The sequence below is a fragment of the Punica granatum genome, chromosome 3 (genome assembly GCF_007655135.1).
Source record: "Punica granatum isolate Tunisia-2019 chromosome 3, ASM765513v2, whole genome shotgun sequence".
Lineage (NCBI taxonomy): Eukaryota > Viridiplantae > Streptophyta > Magnoliopsida > Myrtales > Lythraceae > Punica > Punica granatum.
The window spans coordinates 36,965,074-36,983,395 of NC_045129.1; the positions used below are offsets into that span (position 1 = coordinate 36,965,074).

The window sequence follows — 18,322 nt, forward strand, 5'->3', positions numbered from 1 at the left end:
CCTCATGCTCCACCAAAGCAATAGCCTTTCGCCGAGGACAATCACTCGATCAATGACTCGGCCGGTTGTACTTGAAGCACTTTGCTGTGAATTATTTGGCATGAGAATTTTGGTTCCTTGAAGCTCCAGTCTCTGTCACCAGCTTCTTGCCAGCTGATTTATCGGAATTCCCTTGACCTTGCTTGTTTAATCCGGGTGGTTTAGTAACACGGCTTCTTTCTGCAGAGGTTTGTGACGATTCTGCAAAATTCTTACGGTATGGATTTCCCTTGTTTTGCGCCATCCTCTCAGCCTTGAGAACTAAGCTTCGAGCATCATCCACTGTTGCTACCATATGCATGCCAATCTTGTCCCGAATAGTTGGCTTTAAACCTTTCATATACCGGGCAACTTGTTGGCTCTCTGACTCATTTAATGCATTACGCTCCGCCAACTTTAAGAATTCCGCCGTGTAGTCATGGACGGACCTCGACCCTTGCACACATCTCTGGTACTTCATGAACAAATATTGCTCATAATCTGGAAGAAGAAATCTAGCCCTCAACATTCGCCTCATGCGTTCCCAAGTTTGGATGGGCTGCTTTCCTACACGTCCTCTGTTCTCTTGCACACAATCTTGCCAAGCAGATGCTCGTCCCTTCAATCAGTACGCCACCAGCTTCACACGCTTCTCCTCGGGAACCTCGGCGTATTCGAAGAACCGGTCAACTTCTGATAGCCAATCCAAGAATTCCTCGATGTTTAAGCATCCGTTGAAAACGGGAATATCGGCCTTCAAACGAAAGTCTCCAGCATCCTGGCGATTTCCTTGATTCCTTCGTTGATGAGCAAATCGATTGTATGCAACTCCACTCTCCTCATCTGAATCTTCATAATATTGGATCCTACGGGGAACATGTTGAACAACAGGTGGCTCACAAGGAAAAACTCGATGTGCCTGACCGTCGTCTACTGCATTCTAGTCAGCACGCAAGTTTAGAGCACCAAGCATGGAACGTAGCTCCTCGAACTTCTAGTCTAGTCTTTGCTTAAACCTCCGCTCGAGAGTCCACTCCATCCTTTCGATCCTCTGCTCCAGTGCTTGAATCGCGCCCACCTCCTGCTCTTCGGCATTAGGGTGGTTGTGAATCGCCTCGTCCGTCATGATCAGATTTAGGCAACTCCCGCTTTGATACCAATTGACACAGCGCGAATCACGGTTTCTGGCGTCTAAATCTGAATTTAGACTCGAAGGGAATAGAACACGGCTAAACCCTAACGATATGCTGAAAACAAAGAGTTATGGCAAACTCAAAATATCATTCATCAATAGGTGTTTTTGAGGTATCCTTTTACAATGAGGTGAATAGCCAATATATAGAGGGAAGACACCTCCGTTGATTATAAAATAGGAAACTGACATCTAATTCTTCTAGATTACTTTCCTAAAATGCAACAAGGAAATAATCTGAAATAGAAAACTTCTAACTCCTGTCTCAAGCTATTATAGAAAATAACATCTAATTAAAGGAAACTATATTATAGCAATATTCTCCTTCAGTAGCAGCAGGAGTCTTCTAAAATATGGGCCGTCACTTTGGACTGGACTCCTTGTCATCTAGGAATAACGATGATGAGGTGGCATACTATGGGCATGTCGCCAAGGAACGGCCGAGTGCAGTGGCATCGGGAAGCCTAGACCAACGCGGTAGAGAGAGAGAGAGAGAGAACTCGTAAGTCAATGTTCAAACGGTAAGATTAATTTGTATAACTTAAAATCTTCCATGGTGAATTTCTTCAAATGGCAAGGACTAATTTGTATAACATAAATTTTTCATGGATGAATTTCAATATTGAGGTCTTTTCTGGGGATCAATTTGCATGTTTTGTCAAATTTTTTGGGTGGCATTTTCCCTAGGAGCAATCGCTACTATAAAGATTCCGTCTTTTGTTATTGGTCGACTCTGAATCTTAGGCGCCTGTCCGAAATCAATCTCTCGTTGTTCGTTTAGCTGACACTCACAGCTGATTCAAGAAGCATCGCGCGAATTTCGAACGGCAGATAAGGTTGTCGGCCCGCAGCCAGCAGCCAGAATCAGGAAGTTCCCATTTTCTTGTTCATTCCAATTCCTCTGTTGAGGAAGCGGAGGAGGAGAAGTGATGGACAAAGACAAGGCGGAGTTCTTGAAGGAGTTCGGCGACGGCTACGGATACCCCGATGGTCCCAAATCGATTGATGAAATCCGAGCCACTGAGTTCAAGCGATTGGAGGGTCTGCTTCCTTTCTCTCATTCTCCATGCCTCTTTTGCCGGCCACCTGAATAATTTGGTATTGGTTTCGGTTTTGTTCTTGGGCGAATTTTACTTCCAGGTCTTGTCTACTTGGATCACGCTGGAGCAACCTTGTATTCTGAGCTGCAGATGGAAGCTATTTTTAAGGAGCTGACTACCACTGTCTATGGAAATCCTCGTATCCTGTTCTTTGCCAAACTCGTCTCTCTGGCCTTGTGGTTCATTTTCCTTTGGTCCAATTAGTAGCTCAAGAAAGATTTGGTCTTTTCGAACTTTGGATGGATAATCATGAGAAAACGGAACCCACAATTTCCATTCGTTTCCAACGATCCTAGAACTTTGGCTTATTTGAAGATATACTTTCTCTTGCTGAGAGTTTCAAGTACCCTCTTAAGTCTAGCTTTTCTCAGTTGTTTACATCAACTCATGTGCAAGCACTGAAGATCGATGAATTCTTTGACTAAGAGAAAGATAGCCAGAGTGACACAAGCATGGCGACTTCTGACATTGTGAGGGAAGCGCGGCAGCAGGTACTTTAATTTGTGCTTTAAGCTGTTTGATTTTATTCCTAAAAGATAGATTGATAGTGCATTACATGGAATTGCTTGGGCCTATCACTCATTTGTATGCTTCTTAATAGGAGCATGTATCAGTGCATAATGCCCCAATTCAAATGTTCATTTTGATCTCGTAGTGACTGTTGTGTTTTTAATGTTTCTTGTACCCTTTGGCTTTCCCTGGTTAAGTTTGTAACGGCTGGTCTCTGATGATGCACAGGTCCTTGAATACTGCAATGCATCCCCAGGAGAGTATAGGTGCATTTTCACTTCAGGGGCCACAGCAGCACTGAAACTGGTGGGAGAAGCATTTCCATGGAGCTCCCAAAGCCGTTTTATGTACACAATTGAGAACCATAACAGTGTCCTTGGCATTAGGGAGTATCCTTATCAGTAGCATGTTCCTTTATCATGGTAGCAATATGGGATTTAAGACCTTGTTTGAATCCATAAGGATCTTTTCTTACTCTTCTAACAGTAGTAGTTCCAAAGAGTTCGTAAAATGCCTTACTAAATGTACAGGGTTCACTTTCTTATTCTCTTCTCTTTCTTTTGGAGCCTTTGCCTCAACCCTTTATGTGTTTGCCCTTAACCTTATCTGAGGTACGCTTTGGACCAAGGAGCTACTGCATGCGCAGTAGATATTGAAGAATCTGTGCATTGTGGCAAAAGTTTAATCAAGGTTTTTCAGCATTCAAGCCAGAGAAGACATGAGTGCCAAGATTACAAAGCTGCTGGTAATTTCGAAGGCTGTGATTTCTGAAAGCATCTTTTTGCCCCCTATTCCATTTTATTTTTTTGGAAGAGGATCAAGAGTGGTGCATTTAGAGGTGGAATTCACTTTAATAGAATGCATTTATCAGGAAAACCAAGTTGCTATGGATCTGTAAGTGTCGCATCTTTATAGGAACTTCCTGGAGTTAAATGATGGCAGCATTATGTTTTGACGTCTTGTTGCTTTATACTTACGCCTCAAAAATTTATTGTTGGAAAAAAAAATTTCCCTGTATATTGGTCTCTCAAATTTGCCGACTACTTGGTTCCTTTGCAGGGGACACATACAGTTTATTCGCCCTTCCCTCAGAATGTAATTTCTCAGGGGTGAGATTCAACCTCGACTTAGTTAAAATGATTAAAGAAGATTCCGAAAATGTACTGGGAGGCTCTGGTTTTCACAGGTTTACATTTTTAAACCACAGTGGTTTTATTTAGCCTTTTGGTCAATCTGTATGAGGATTTACTTACTACTATAAACTTGCCATCCCTGTTATTGTGTCCTTTTGGATTTAGAAATATTTTATGCCGACTGGAATACACCTCATCTCTCTAACCATGAAATGGCTGGAACATTCGTAGTGCTAATATTTTGTTTCACAGAAACAAATGGATGGTCTTGATTGATGCTGCCAAAGGATGTGCAACACAGAAAGTGGACTTATCTAGATATCCTGCTGATTTTGTGGCCATATCGTTTTATAAGGCAAGTGTCTGCATTCATGAGAGCAATTCAGGAAAAGACTTCTGCCATCTTGTCCTGAAAATTTCACTCTTTGTTGTTTTCAGTTATTTGGCTATCCAACAGGATTAGGGGCTCTCATCGTCCAAAAGGGTAAACTACTTTTCACAAGTGAAATTACATCTTAAAGAGGACTCATAATTTAATTAGTGGAATAAATTCTCTTTACAAGAGTGTGCTAAGTTTAACTTTTTTCTAATCTTCGTACTACCTATATTAAACTGCAGAATCTGCCAACTTGCTGAGGAAGAAATACTTTAGTGGAGGTATTTTGTTTGATATTTAATTGTTCATAAAATGTTTTAGTTGATAGTCTCATAGATTGACTCCTACCTTTTTACAGGAACTGTTGCAGCTTCAATTGCTGACATAGACTTTGTTAAACGAAGGGAAGATGTTGAAGAGTCATTCGAGGATGGAACCACTTCATTTCTAAGCATTGCTTCTATCCGTCACGGGTTTAACTTGCTGAATTCTTTAACGGTAACAGCAATATCACGGTGGGTATATTTTCTCTAAACAATAATCTGGATAATCTGCAATATCATGTGTCACAACTCCCAAGACATATAAGTGCCACACAAATTCTGTTACACCCCAATTACCACGGTAATTTAAATTGTAGAAAATGCAAGAATTTTAACTTTGAATTTATGTTTTTCTTTTAGTCTAAATTTAGACTTTCCATTTTGTGCAGACACACAGCCTCTCTTGCCACATACTTAAGAAAGATGCTTTTGGACTTAAGGCATGAAAATGGAGCTGAAGTTTGCTCACTTTATAGAGGTCAAGCTTCAATGGTAGTTTCTTTGCTAGAGATGCTTGATATCTTGCATTAATATGTAGAAACTTTCTATTATATGTGTCCCCGTGGTTTGTTAGGATATGGGTCCCACTATTGCATTCAACCTGAAGAGGCCAGATGGCTCTTGGTTTGGCTATCGTGAAGTTGAAAAGTTGGCTTCTCTTTCTGGAATTCAATTACGGGTAATCCAATTATGATGGACTTCAGAGAAGCGAGTAATATCTGGAATTTAGCATTCTATAAAATACTTACTGTATAGCATTTTTATCCATTATGCATAGACGGGATGTTTTTGCAATCCTGGAGCATGTGCAAAGTATCTTGGTTTGTCTCACCGGGATCTTCTATCCAATCTTGAGGTACTTTTCTATATTCTTGCATTTCTTTTCTTTCACTCTTTTCTTGCATCATTATACAGACTTTCTTTTCTAGAGTTCATACATGTCCTGAAAGTCAAATGTTGATTCAGGCTGGTCATGTATGTTGGGATGATAACGACATTGTAAATGGGAAACCAACTGGAGCTGTGAGAGTGTCTTTCAGCTATATTTCAACTTATGAAGATGCAAAGGTAGACTTCCCTTGCAATTTCAGTTTTCCATTATATCTTCTTATGATGAATAATGATGTGCAAGTGAGCAAGTGTTTCTTGTATTGCATGTCAATCATTTGTCTTACAACTGAACCTTTTAATCATGTCTTTCTCTCTTTTTCTGCAGAAATTCCTTGATTTCCTCCACAGATCGTTTGTAACATCTGGCAATCATTGTACACGTCCATGTAAGTTGTGAACAACGAATTATTAGAACCAGTATATAGTTAAGGTAGCTTTGTATCCTATGTGTATAAGATGAAATTTATGATTTGCATCATCATGATCTAAATTGTTCGAAGTGAATGATTCCTGTTTCAGAATCTTGTACATTTGCTCTTTTATATTTTTGTAAAGTTTATAGTTGTTTCACATTTCTGTATGCTCAAAGTAGTGAATTCATGCTGTTTGTGACTTCTGCATTTTGCAACATTTCAGGTCCTGAAAGATTCTCATTAGATCGGGGGATTTGTGTTAAGTCTATATATATCTACCCAATTAAATCATGTGGAGGATTTAGTGTTGAGAGTTGGCCTCTTAGCTATACTGGTAATTGCTTGTTTGTTCCTCAGTAAGCATCTTCTTAGTAATGTAATTGATATTAAAAATATGTTCTCTTTTCCCTCCCTCCAATTGGCTGTCGTGGATGTTAAATGATAGATACTATTATCAATTATATTTTGCTTTCTCATTGGAAATTAATTCACCTTGATTTGTGCAAATTTTGAACACTGCCAAGTCTCTGGAATTTGGTTTCTGTTAACGAGGATAATCTTAAGTCTTTCCTTGACTCTACTTCAAATAACCTTGGCCTTTGTTCCATTATTTTGCATCAGTAGGTCTTTTGGGCCTTCCAAGTTGATACCTTTGATACGCTCAAAACTGGAACTTTTTTTTTATAATTTATTATCCATTTCTCTGAATTGAAGTTTTCTTATGAAATGAATTGATGGACCTGTTGCTTCTCGTTTGTTCAGGCTTTCTACATGATCGGGGATGGGTTCTGAAAAGTCTAACTGGTGAAATTCTTACACAGAAGAAGGTTCGAGCATCCACTTTGAACTATAGTCCGTACTCAGTAATAATGCATATCATTTAGAATATTATCTGAAGTAAAGCAGTACAGATGAAACCTTGAAATCTATATTGTTTGCCTTTAGTTTGCAGAAACTAATTGGTGGCCTTGCTTCTGTTAAATGTGAATAACTATCTCTTTCCCTTGATTAAACACGTTATACCAGTGGTAAAGTGCTTCTGTCCTTTCCAAATCATAGATTTCAGAGGCCAGAGTATGAATTAGGAATGGCTGAGTTGGATGGAAATAATTGGAACTTCTCTTAGACATGCCTCGTAATATTTCTTGTGTAAGCAATATTCGTATGCACCCTCGTATATGCATGCATTCGTTTCTGAGAAATGGGAGGGACCTAGAAAATATCTTCATTTTGCAGGTTCCTAGCCTGGGCCTCATAAGCACTTTCATTGACCTCAGCCGTGGTATATTGGTTGTCAAGACACCACGTTGCAAGGACAAGCTAGAGATCGATATTGGCCCAGATTCACAGAAACATGCAAGAGATCAAATCAATTTGCATGCTCGGAGGTATCATTCCATTTCCGATTGCTACTTCAAAGTAACTGAAGGGATAAACGACTGACCAGAATGACAATGCCAGCTGCTGCTTCAATGGATCTGATGATATCTTAGGAACAAATTTACCAGATTGTGTACTTTCAGTTGCTTATTTCATGGTCCTTTAGTGTAGCTTACAGACGGATTTTTTTTTCTTCTGTAGATATGACGTGCAGGTCTACAGTGACGACGTCAATGTGTGGTTCAGTAATGCTGTTGGTCGACCCTGCTTGTTGTTACGATGTGCTATCAACAGAAACTTTGACCACTCCAAAGAGAACGGCAGTGCTGAAGGCTGCCGAGATGTAAAGAGCCAGTTAAACTTTGCTAATGAAGCTCAGTTCTTGTTGATATCTGAGGAGAGCTTGTCTGATCTAGATAGCCGGATTAAATTAGGTAATCCTGCTATTTCGAATTTCTACTGTAAGTAATAAAATGAAGTTGTTTAAATGGAGAATTTCCTTTCTACGATTATTTCTGAAAGTATGCTCTTTTATTATTTATTGTTATCAGCTCATGTGGAAGAGGGTGCTCAACAATCACCAATCCGAATCAGTCCAAACAGATTCAGGCCGAATCTCATCATATCTGGAGGGGAACCGTATGCAGAGGATAGTTTGCGTACCCTTAAAATTGGAGGAAACTTATTCACAGTAAGTTATCTGCTGGTCCTCTCATCATCGGCGACTCTTGTGGTTTGTAAACAACAACTAATAATGAGTTGTTACTAAATGATAATTAATCCAGAATTATTTCCGATTGTAGCGAGAGTTCGGACTTGTGTACGGAATGGTCTTAACAGGCAAATCTGAAGTTCATATTTGTAGATTTATAGGCCATTGGGGATTCATACATTTATGCTTGCTTGCACAGTCGATAGGTGGGTGCAACCGTTGCCAGATGATCAATATGACGAGTGAAGGAGGTGAAGTCATCAAGTCGAAGGAACCTCTGGCCACCTTAGCGTCATACAGGAGACAAAAGGTTAGGCATCAATAATCTCTCTATCGAATTATAGTGCTCTTCTTTGTACTTGAAAAGACTTTTTGGTGCATTTGTAATTACTTTCCTTTTCTTCTCCTTCCTATATGATTTGCAGGGAAAGATTTTATTCGGCATTCTGCTAAGATACGAGGCTGTCGCTGAAGAAGAGCAAGACAGGAAGTATTCACGGATTAAAGTGGGAGATGAAGTGCATCCCAGCATATAATCATCTGCTGAAAACTGGTGTGGGCTTCAGAGAGTGGAGTAAATTAGTGTCGAGTTCCCTGACCTGCCCTGAACGAACTGCACTGAGGAAGGTGATTCTATGATCACAGCAATCGACAATTACAGCAGGGAATTGATCAGGAAGTTTTGATGTCCTCGATAGTAATGGAAACCTAAGGAAACCGGTAGAGATCACAACTCGAGCTGGATCTGTTCTGGGATTCAAAATTACCAGCTCTGCAAGTAGAAGTTGTATATAACCACCAAAATGCTGTCACTAATGTGAAGACTCATTCCAGAAATAACAAACTTCACATCTTTCACTGCTTCTGATCTCTTTGTTCTTCCACGCGGAACTTTCGTCTATTCTTTTTTCGAAATTAATGAAGTCGTTGGATGCCACTCCAACTTATGTGGACGATACCACTCGATCTGCTATTGTCATTTGAACATACCCCGAAACAAACAATTTCAGGAGGAAAGAAGATAAATCTTCACTAGTTTGATCTGAGGCCAAATCGTGTGATTAAACTCACGTACATTGCCCAAAAATCTGCTTACACTCAAATCCGTTCTAGCAAGCTCATCCAAGTCGACCCCACCGAGCTGGACCTTGTTTTTCTTCCTAATAGCAACCTCCAGGGCCGAGGCATGCTACTCTTCCCTCGCCAGAGGATTGTTGGGACGGCTTCAGAACATCCATGAGTCTCTCCTATGACCCGATGGCATATGCCTAGCAAGTATTAGCAAAGACAGAAAGGGCATGGACAGGCTCTTCCTAGATATAAACTGCATCACTATCTTGTTGGAGTCGGAAGGAGCCCGGGATAGTGCAGAATTTTAAAAACCTCCGGGACATGCCGAACGGAAGGTGTTCAAATCTTGGTGCTGTGCAAGCCTTTCAAGTAACCTCAGTAACAACTAACAAGGCGTGTTCGGTTAAGGAGCTAGATACACACATTTGCCAATGACAATTGATTAACTGTTTACAATAAGCTCGGCCCCCGCTCGATAAATCCAGCTGGAGAAGCTGAAGAGCATCCTTCAATACTGGAGCAATAATAGGGGTACGCCAGCAGTGTCATTAGCTCATCATCAGAGAAAAGCCAGTTTTCAGAGACCACGTGCCCGTGAATCCTTGAGTAAGTGATGCCAAACGAGCAAAGCTCGATGTCTTCCGATAAACCGTTGATGGGAGGGTTGATATATTGGAATCTGCCACCAATGACATCTGCAGGATGGATGGAATAGGCTCCTGAAACTTTCACCACAATGGGCTGGAGAGAGTACGTATCGGTATCGCCCATGGGGCATTCCTACTACTGCAATGAAGAACCCCGAGATGATAGGAAGAACTCCTAAGTCTCTGCCATGGATGACTTATGTGCCATATGAAGAAATCGGATGGATATGGCTCAACACTCGTAAAGTCACCGCAACACTCGTAAAATCGCATCATTTGGTCCACGCCATAGAGGGACCGTCGCCACCCAACGGTGCAAGCCAGTAGCTTCTCTCCCATCAATGATGGCCATTCTCGTGCAGGTTCGGCCTTTCCCCCCGACATCAAGTAAATATTAAAATTTGAACACATTCATCTACTTCCCATTCAAGCCACTGGCAAGTGCCCATGAAGCTGGCGGCGAGCCATTCCGGTATATCAGAGTGTTCTTCACCCATCCTTGCTGAAGACCTGAGCTTGGCCAACAGACTGCCGCCTATGTTCATTTAAATTCACCGTGTGATATTTCCGGTCAAGAAAGCGGGGCCCATAGAAAAGGGTAAAATTTCCTTACGGGAATACTGCCACGTCAGATCTATGGTTAAACGACACGTGGCGTTAGGCGCGGAGTGGTTGCGTCCTAGGCAGGAGAGTGGCTGGAAATGATTGGAGCTAGCAAAGTCTTTCCGGTGGTGTCGACCTCACTGGATCCTCAATGTCAACTAACTTCGTTCAGCACTTCAAAGCAGAGCAGAGCAGCACAGCAGTTAATGAAGTGCTTACCGCGACCTTTCTCCATATCCTTCCCGCCGTTTTTGAGTCGTCAGTGGAGAAGTACTTCAAAGTGATTCCCTGAACGTTGCGGTGGAACCCGGAGTCAGTTTATGTTCTCTTCTCTTATATGCCTTCTGGGTTTTCCTAAGGTTTCTCATGTAAGCCCGATTCTGGAACATCTTCAGTAGGTTTTCTGTTCAGAGTTAACATCTTTCTTGCATGATTCTGTGCTTTTAGAGTTAAGTTGATACCGGAGCCATTTTTATTTTTATTTCGTGACATGGAGTCCATTTTCGATGTGTTTACACCTATCGGGAATCGTTTTGTTGGTGTTATGCTGCCAAAGAAAGTCATCCTAACCGATAAGATTACTGCTGATTGCAGACATGGACGATGCATTATACATACCAATTTGTATTAGCATTCTACCAGTAGAGAAAGAAACATCGGGATGAAGTTTGGAAAACATTTTGAGAGGCAGAAGGTGCCTGAGTGGACGGAGGCCAATGTTGACTACAATGGCCTCATGGGGATATTACGGGAGATAGTGAGGTATAAGCAGCAGAGCAAGCAAACAGCGCCGCCCTCGAGAGCCTTGTCACTGTACAGGTCCTTCAGTGGCCTAATCAAACTGCCTCGTGGCCCCACGAGCAATGGGGACATCGAGGATCAAGTGATTGATGTTAACTTGTCGCGGCATGAAGGTTCCCGCCCACATTACAGAACTGACTTCCTGAGGCAGTCTGAAGAAGGAGGCGACATCGAGACCAAATTCTTTGAGAAACTCGACGATGACCTCAACAAGGTCAATGCCTTTTATAAGGCTAAGGTGGACGAAGTGATGAACGAAAGGGACTTGCTAAACAAACTGATGGATGCCCTTATTGCATTGAGAATCAAGGTGCGAAAGCCTCATCTTGATGGGTCAAAATTGAACACAGATGGCATATCTGTCACCAACAAGGAGCCCTCGACAAGCAATGACTCAACTCGGGCCAATAACGCAGGTAATTACAGGTCTGTCTTGCTACCTCTTTAATTTCAGTAGCTGTAATTTTTCCTCGTCAGTATGTTCTAACACGAGATTGGCTTACTTATGGAGATAATTTTAGATGATGCGATACTATGGTGAATTTTTTTTTATTTATTTATTTAGATGAATTATTGTCTCTTGTGAGAGAACAGTGAAACCGGGGTTGTGGTAGTCCATCATTGGTCTTTAATAACTGTCGATGTCAATCTCAAAACTTAACTTACTAAGGTTAACACTCGGACTTGTTCAGCTTCAAGTGAACCAATCGGTTTTTTTCAGTATACATGAATAAACTAACAGTGGATCAGTAGCTACGACTGCCCCGAGCAAAAGTACAGCATGCCATATGGGCAGGAATCCACCAATACTTTGGGTGGTGATGTAGTTCCAATTCTTCGTCGCTAGGATGTTCTCTGCAAACAAATCACAGAAGATGCTAACAGTTTCATGGGGAAATTTGTAGAAGAACTTGTTGCTGATCCAGAATTTAGTCCTATTGATATCACCTCTTCAAATAAGAATCGTAGTCGGAAGGTGAACGAATGCAGAGAAGATCCACTTAACATACTCGAAAATGTGAAGATCTATAATGCACGTGAATCTCCAATGTCCATGCTGAGAGGTGTTCTAAAAGATTCCAAAGATGTTCACTTGAGCTTCAACAAGGCGGAGTTGAGGGAAGTAGAGAACAGATTAAGGCGTGTATTCATCGAATTCTACCAGAAGCTTCATCTCCTGAAGCATTACAGGTGAATAGCTTTAGACTTGCAGATATAAATCTTTTACATGCTTATGACATGTTTTTCCTTTACCGTTTGAATAACACTGTTGTCTTTGTTCGAATCATTGGACCAGTTTCATGAACCTCTCGGCATTTGCCAAGATCTTGAAGAAGTACGAAAAGGTGAGTGCTCATATTGTTAAATCTATGACCTGATGTGTCGGATTTATAAGCTGCACAATCTGTTATATACCCTTTCATGGTTTTGACAAGGCACCCTTCTGCTGAGAATTCATACGTTTTTTAGAATGTTGTTGTCTCGTGCATAGATAACTTCAAGGAGAGTATTGAGGTCATACATGGAAACAGTGGAAAGCTCTCACATCGGCAATTCTGATGAGGTTTATCTTTCAGTACTTTCTCCACTGAAATCTCTAAAGACATCTGGGACTGGCCTTATAGTTTGCAAAGTTGTACATCATATGATTTGTTCGTTCCTTAGATTTCTGCTCTGATGGAGAGGGTGGAGGCTATATTTGTCAAGTATTTTGCGAATTCAGACCGGAAGAAAGGTATAAAATCATTAAGGCCGAAGACTAAAAAGGAGAAGCACAGGGTAACCTTTTTTTCAGGTGGGTACATCGTGCAGGATGTATTGCTTCATACATCTACGAGATTGAGAGCAGGTCTTAGGATTAGATATTTCTCTAATAACACGTACTCTCAGGCTTCTTTTCTGGTTGCTCGGTTGCCCTTGTTGCTGCAGTGGTTTTAAGAATACAAACCAGAAATCTGATGGAGAAACCGGAGGGCGCCATATACATGGATAATGTTTTCCCATTGTACAGGCAAAGAAGAAATCCCTCATACATTTCTGATTAATGATCTTAAAACTACATATACCAATATCCTGTTTGTAATAACAGTTCAATCTCTTGCCTGCAGTTTCTTCGGTTATGTTATCCTACACATGCTAATGTACGCTGCAAACATATACTTTTGGAGGCGTTACAAGATCAACTATCCATTCCTTTTTGGCTTTAAGAAAGGCACCGAGCTTGGGTACCGTGATGTTTTCCTCCTCGCCACTGGGCTAGCAGTACTTGCCCTGGTTGGTTTCCTGGCAAACCTGAGCTTGGACTTGGGCTCCAGAATTCACCATTACAAGACATTTACTCAACTAGTTCCTCTGGTTGTAGTCACGGTGAGAGAACCCGGTGAAATATGCTCTTCTAATATCTTATGCAAGTGATTATTCTACGGAACCGTTTCTCAGTTACCTGATGTCTGTAACGAGTTATCTTTCTCCATGCAGGTTGTTCTTTTCATAATTTTCTGCCCGTTTGACATCATATACCGTTTGAGTCGGTTTTTCTTCCTCAGATGCATTTTTCGCTGTATTTGTGCTCCACTCTACAAGGTAAATTAACCTATTCAGAGATTCCGACTAGAAAGTAGACTAGAGTTTCATTTCTCCTTTCCTCACAGGTTACAATGCCTAACTCTATTTTAGCGGACAACCTTACAAGCCAGGTAAGCCACCGGAATTTGCATCTGATTGGCTCCAATACGTTAAAGACGACTTCACAGTCGTAATATCACCATACCTTCCGTTGTGATCTTTGCTAGGTGTCTGCCTTTAGATGTATCGAGCTATACATTTGCTACTACTGCTTAGGGGAGTATTCTGAAAGGCAGAGGTGCCACAGTCACGGTGCCTATGATGTTTTTTACTTCGTTGCTGGCGTTATACCTTTCTGGATGATCTTTCTGCAGGTATAGGATTTCTTTAGAGTCCTTCCGAATAATTTGATCTCCTGTTGTTGCACTTGATTATATCTGAAAGACACGGATGATGGCGTATCATTATGTACAGTGCCTTCGTTCGCTGTGGGAAGACAGGGATGCGAAGCATGCTTTTAACTGTCTTAAGTACTTTGTGACGATCGTTGCTGTTCTAATGAGAACCGTTTCCGAACTAAGGAGCAGAGAAGTGTGGATCGTGCTCGGGCTGGTCAGCTCCTCTCTGGTTGTAATCATGAACACGTTCTGGGATGTCGTAGTAGATTGGGGACTCCTGCGGAGGCATTCAAGGAATTCCTATCTGAGAGACAGACTTCTGGTCCCGCACAAAAGCGTCTACTTCGCAGCTTTGGTATGCGTTTTGTGGAGTTGGCTCGTGAAAAATGACTCGTGTTCCATCCGATGTTCCTGGAGATAACCTCTTTTATTATCGCAAACGTCACTGCAGGTATTGGACATAGTTTTGAGGATCGCATGGATGCAGCTGGTGCTCGAGTTTAGTTTGCCTGCTCTACAAGAAATGGCAGCATCAACCACTCTCTCCTGTCTCGAAATAGTCCGCCGCGGAATCTGGAACTTTTTCAGGTACCTACTAATTCAATCACGGGCTCATGTATTCGAGATTCTATCATGTATAACTTTGACCAGTGTGGCGATGAATGCAAATGTTTCGAGGATATCAATGTTCAATAACCATCAGTGATAATTCCATGATTCGTGTGGTTGAGATTTGTGGCGCAGGTGGCTTTGCTCCTCAGGTTGGAGAATGAACAAGTGAACAACGTGGGCCAGTATCGGGCATTCAAGTCGGTCCCCCACCCCTTTAGCTATTGCGATGACGACGACGACGACGGCGACGACAATGATGATGCTGATGATGATCATCCTGACAAGGAGAAATAGTTTGACACCAGATCAAAGATCAACAAGAAGGTAAACATTGAGAAAACGGGTTTGGTGCAGTAGCATCACGCTTGACTTGAACCAAGATCATGAGTTAGATTCTTACCGGTGAGTTTTCTCTGCTTGGGAGAAAGTAAATTGTAAAAATTTATACTCCGGGGACTAAGACACGTGAGGTAAAATCCTGACATGTCCGTATGTATTAATAGTAATGGGTGATACTTTTAGAGCTTGAGCTCGAGGTATTGAAGCTTGGTAGGGCTCGAGCACACACCAAAGGTCCAAAGACATAACCGAGCCGAGGTCCAGCCTGGCTGCATTAGGGCTCGTATCGGCTCGATTACACCTCTAAATTAAAAATTAATTAATTAATTAATGTGAAAGGGAAGTGCAAAATTCAACTGGTGAGTCGGGAATGTAGTTTGGCCCTGGCCCCGTTACAGTAGCGGCCTAACTGAGTAGCTTGTGGAAGAAGAAAGTCAACTCAGGAACCCTTTTTTAACACGTCTTACGGCTCTGCCACGTGTCCAGCTTTGGTAGGCCAGGACGCAGAAATTCATTCTAATAAATGGTGAATCAGGTGCACCATAAGCCAAGCCAGGGTGGATTTGACCCATTTTAAGAGCGGGAGAAAAAGAATTTCTACGATGATACGGTTTGTATTTTACTTTAAACGTTTAATTTTTCAATTCAAGTATTTAATATTTTTTGATATTTGTGATGAATTATATAAAATATTAAATACTTCATCGTGCTCTCACACGAGTTTATCATGATTCACGGTCACGATAGAGGGATGCATTTATGTAATTTCAATTTGCCCATTAAAATTTGAATCATACCCCTTTTGTTTCTCGAAAAATTTCTTTTCTTATTCTCGTTGAATTGTCTGGTGGCAATTTTAAAATATATCATTTTGCCCATTGAAAACTTGTAACTGGTGTCATTTTTTGCTCATTAAATTAACAGGACTCTTAACTATAACGGAAATGGTTGTTTTTTCTTTTTCAAAAATAGTAAAAAATTGATTGATTACAAATTTCACAACTATGAACTCTGGAGTGCTAGGTGACATTAAGCAGATATTGCAGTGGGCTTATGCGCCTGGTGTACGCAAACGTCCCGTGAGCCGTGGACGGTGGACCAGTCTCCCGATGCTCCGATCTTCTTCTTTCTTCTATCGCCCCGCTCTCTCCCATTTCTGCAAATCTCTCTGTCTCTCTCTCTCTCTCTCTCTCTCTCTCTCACGATGATCAGGTCGTGGCTCTCTGTCCTCGTAGCCATAGCGGTGCTGCTCCCTGCATCAAATGCGCTCCGATTCGACCTGTCGTCGGGCCACACGAAATGCATCGCGGAGGACATCAAGAGCAACGCCATGACCGTCGGCAAGTACAGCATCGTCAACCCCAACGAAGGCCATCCCCTTCCCGAATCCCATAAGCTCACCGTCAGGGTAAATCTCTTCTCTTGCTCCCCCAACCTAAACCCCTTTCCGCTGTGCTCGATATCGGTCGAGGGTTTTTACCAAGAATCTGAACCGTTTGCCTTGATCTGGAACCCTAGGTCACTTCAGCGTATGGGAACAGCTACCACAACGCTGAGAAGGTCGAATCGGGTCAGTTCGCCTTCACGACCGCTGAGGCGGGAGACTATATGGCTTGCTTCTGGGCTCCCGAACACAAGCCCGAGACGACGGTGTCCATCGAGTTCGAGTGGAAGACTGGTGTCGCCGCCAAGGACTGGTCCAATGTTGCCAAGAAGAACCAAGTCGATGTGAGTCAATCTGGGATTTTAACTTTTGCTTAATATTTTCGTGATAACGAATTGTTGATAAATGGGGATTGGAACATGGCCGCTGAATTGATGTCTGATGTGAGTTCATGTAAAAATTTAGCATGCTGCTAGTAATGGTAAGTTAGTAACCCCATAGGGAAATTGTCCTTTTAGTGGAGTTCTAGGATTGTGGTTTGATATGATGGTTATGGTGCATCAATTCATGTCAGAAAAGGATTTCTTTTCGCAAATTGTCTTTATCGGATGATCCGTAATGATCCTTGTAGATTTTCTTTCATTGAACGAACTGCAGTAAGAGCATATATCGATCTATTGTTTTGAAATGTCTAGTTACGAGCATGTGGTACTAGCTTTGTAGTTTTGATGACTTTATGTTGATTGAAGAAATCGAAGGATAAAAATTCTGAAGAGATGTAATTTTGGGAATTGGATTTTAAGCTCAAAGCCTCATAGTGTTTACTCATCCACGCAGCAATTTGCTGCAAGATGCGTTCGCTTTCAGATAAAAAACCCTTCAAGCTTCTGTCTTTCCCATCGGTCTATTAGTTATGTTAATTCAACCTTTTAACGTATGCCGATAACTCTCTAGAGAATGAAAAGGTTTCAGCATTATCCTCTCAGACTCGCACATCACTGATAGCTTAACGATTTGCTTATGTTGGGTCTTAATGGCACCTTTCTGGTGTACTTCTCGCTTCGATCAGAGTCTAATATCTGTTTAAACGAGATGAGAAGGGCAGTGACTGCCTGAGTATATAATTCGTTGGAAAGTTTGGTGTTTGTTGTTGATGTGTTTGGTATTATCTGTGAATGCCAGGCAATGGAATTAGAGCTGAAGAGGTTGCAGGAGACAATCAGTTCCATCCACGATGAGATGTTTTATCTTCGGGAAAGGTAAAGGCCAACTCTATCATCCATGAGCAGGCTGTCTTATTATCTTTATTATTATTATTATTATTATTATTATTTTTCGATTTTTTGAGGTTTTTAAACTCAAGCAATTCTGAAAATTCACGGCATTCTGCTACAGAGAAGAGGAGATGCAGGATCTTAATCGAGCTACTAATGCCAACATGGCGCGGCTGAGCTTCCTTTCGCTCGTCGTCTGCTTATCAGTGGCTGGGTTGCAGCTGTGGCACTTGAAGAGCTTCTTTGAGAAAAAGAAGCTCATCTAATGTTTTCTCTCATACAGGTTCATTCCGTTTCCTCTATATTCTTTGAGAACTACTCACACGACGATGTACTCTAACAATGCAGCGATGAGAATGTACATTTGGGTGGACGTAATCTCGCAGAGATTGCTCAATCTTAATTTTCTAGACAAGCATTTACTTTCAAGGGAGGTTTATTTGTCCCGATCCCGTCTTGAAAAGTTTGATAGGCTTGATTGGTATATTGTGATTCTCATAAATATCTATTTTATCCTTTCATTTTCTTCCACAACAAAGATGCAGCTAATTCCAAGAACATATTTGAATTAAGTTTTAAT

The 18,322-nt window shown here is 41.5% G+C and overlaps 3 protein-coding genes across 3 annotated transcripts; all 3 read left to right on the plus strand.

Moving 5' to 3' along the window:
* Nucleotides 1-1,933: 1,933 nt before the first annotated feature.
* Nucleotides 1,934-8,916, plus strand: LOC116199808 (molybdenum cofactor sulfurase). Its single transcript, XM_031530330.1, has 22 exons — nucleotides 1,934-2,251; nucleotides 2,351-2,449; nucleotides 2,743-2,801; nucleotides 3,049-3,209; nucleotides 3,432-3,565; nucleotides 3,880-4,006; nucleotides 4,206-4,308; nucleotides 4,392-4,437; nucleotides 4,572-4,610; nucleotides 4,688-4,844; nucleotides 5,042-5,144; nucleotides 5,227-5,331; nucleotides 5,431-5,508; nucleotides 5,619-5,720; nucleotides 5,869-5,929; nucleotides 6,180-6,290; nucleotides 6,719-6,783; nucleotides 7,193-7,344; nucleotides 7,538-7,770; nucleotides 7,888-8,027; nucleotides 8,248-8,358; nucleotides 8,474-8,916. The coding sequence occupies exons 1-22, from the start codon at nucleotides 2,140-2,142 to the stop codon at nucleotides 8,582-8,584; spliced, it is 2,409 nt and encodes an 802-aa protein (XP_031386190.1). The 5' UTR covers nucleotides 1,934-2,139; the 3' UTR covers nucleotides 8,585-8,916.
* A 2,053-nt stretch (nucleotides 8,917-10,969) lies between these two features.
* Nucleotides 10,970-15,243, plus strand: LOC116200601 (phosphate transporter PHO1 homolog 10-like). Its single transcript, XM_031531435.1, has 13 exons — nucleotides 10,970-11,586; nucleotides 12,043-12,361; nucleotides 12,468-12,516; nucleotides 12,663-12,734; nucleotides 12,836-12,965; nucleotides 13,061-13,181; nucleotides 13,279-13,537; nucleotides 13,649-13,753; nucleotides 13,822-13,866; nucleotides 13,963-14,109; nucleotides 14,210-14,488; nucleotides 14,585-14,721; nucleotides 14,895-15,243. Exons 1-13 carry the CDS (start codon nucleotides 11,031-11,033, stop codon nucleotides 15,037-15,039), a joined length of 2,364 nt encoding a protein of 787 aa, XP_031387295.1. The 5' UTR covers nucleotides 10,970-11,030; the 3' UTR covers nucleotides 15,040-15,243.
* A 936-nt stretch (nucleotides 15,244-16,179) lies between these two features.
* LOC116199955 (transmembrane emp24 domain-containing protein p24delta9-like) lies at nucleotides 16,180-18,258 on the plus strand. The gene is made up of 4 exons (XM_031530551.1): nucleotides 16,180-16,492; nucleotides 16,603-16,812; nucleotides 17,651-17,727; nucleotides 17,864-18,258. Exons 1-4 carry the CDS (start codon nucleotides 16,289-16,291, stop codon nucleotides 18,006-18,008), a joined length of 636 nt encoding a protein of 211 aa, XP_031386411.1. The 5' UTR covers nucleotides 16,180-16,288; the 3' UTR covers nucleotides 18,009-18,258.
* Nucleotides 18,259-18,322: the final 64 nt, after the last annotated feature.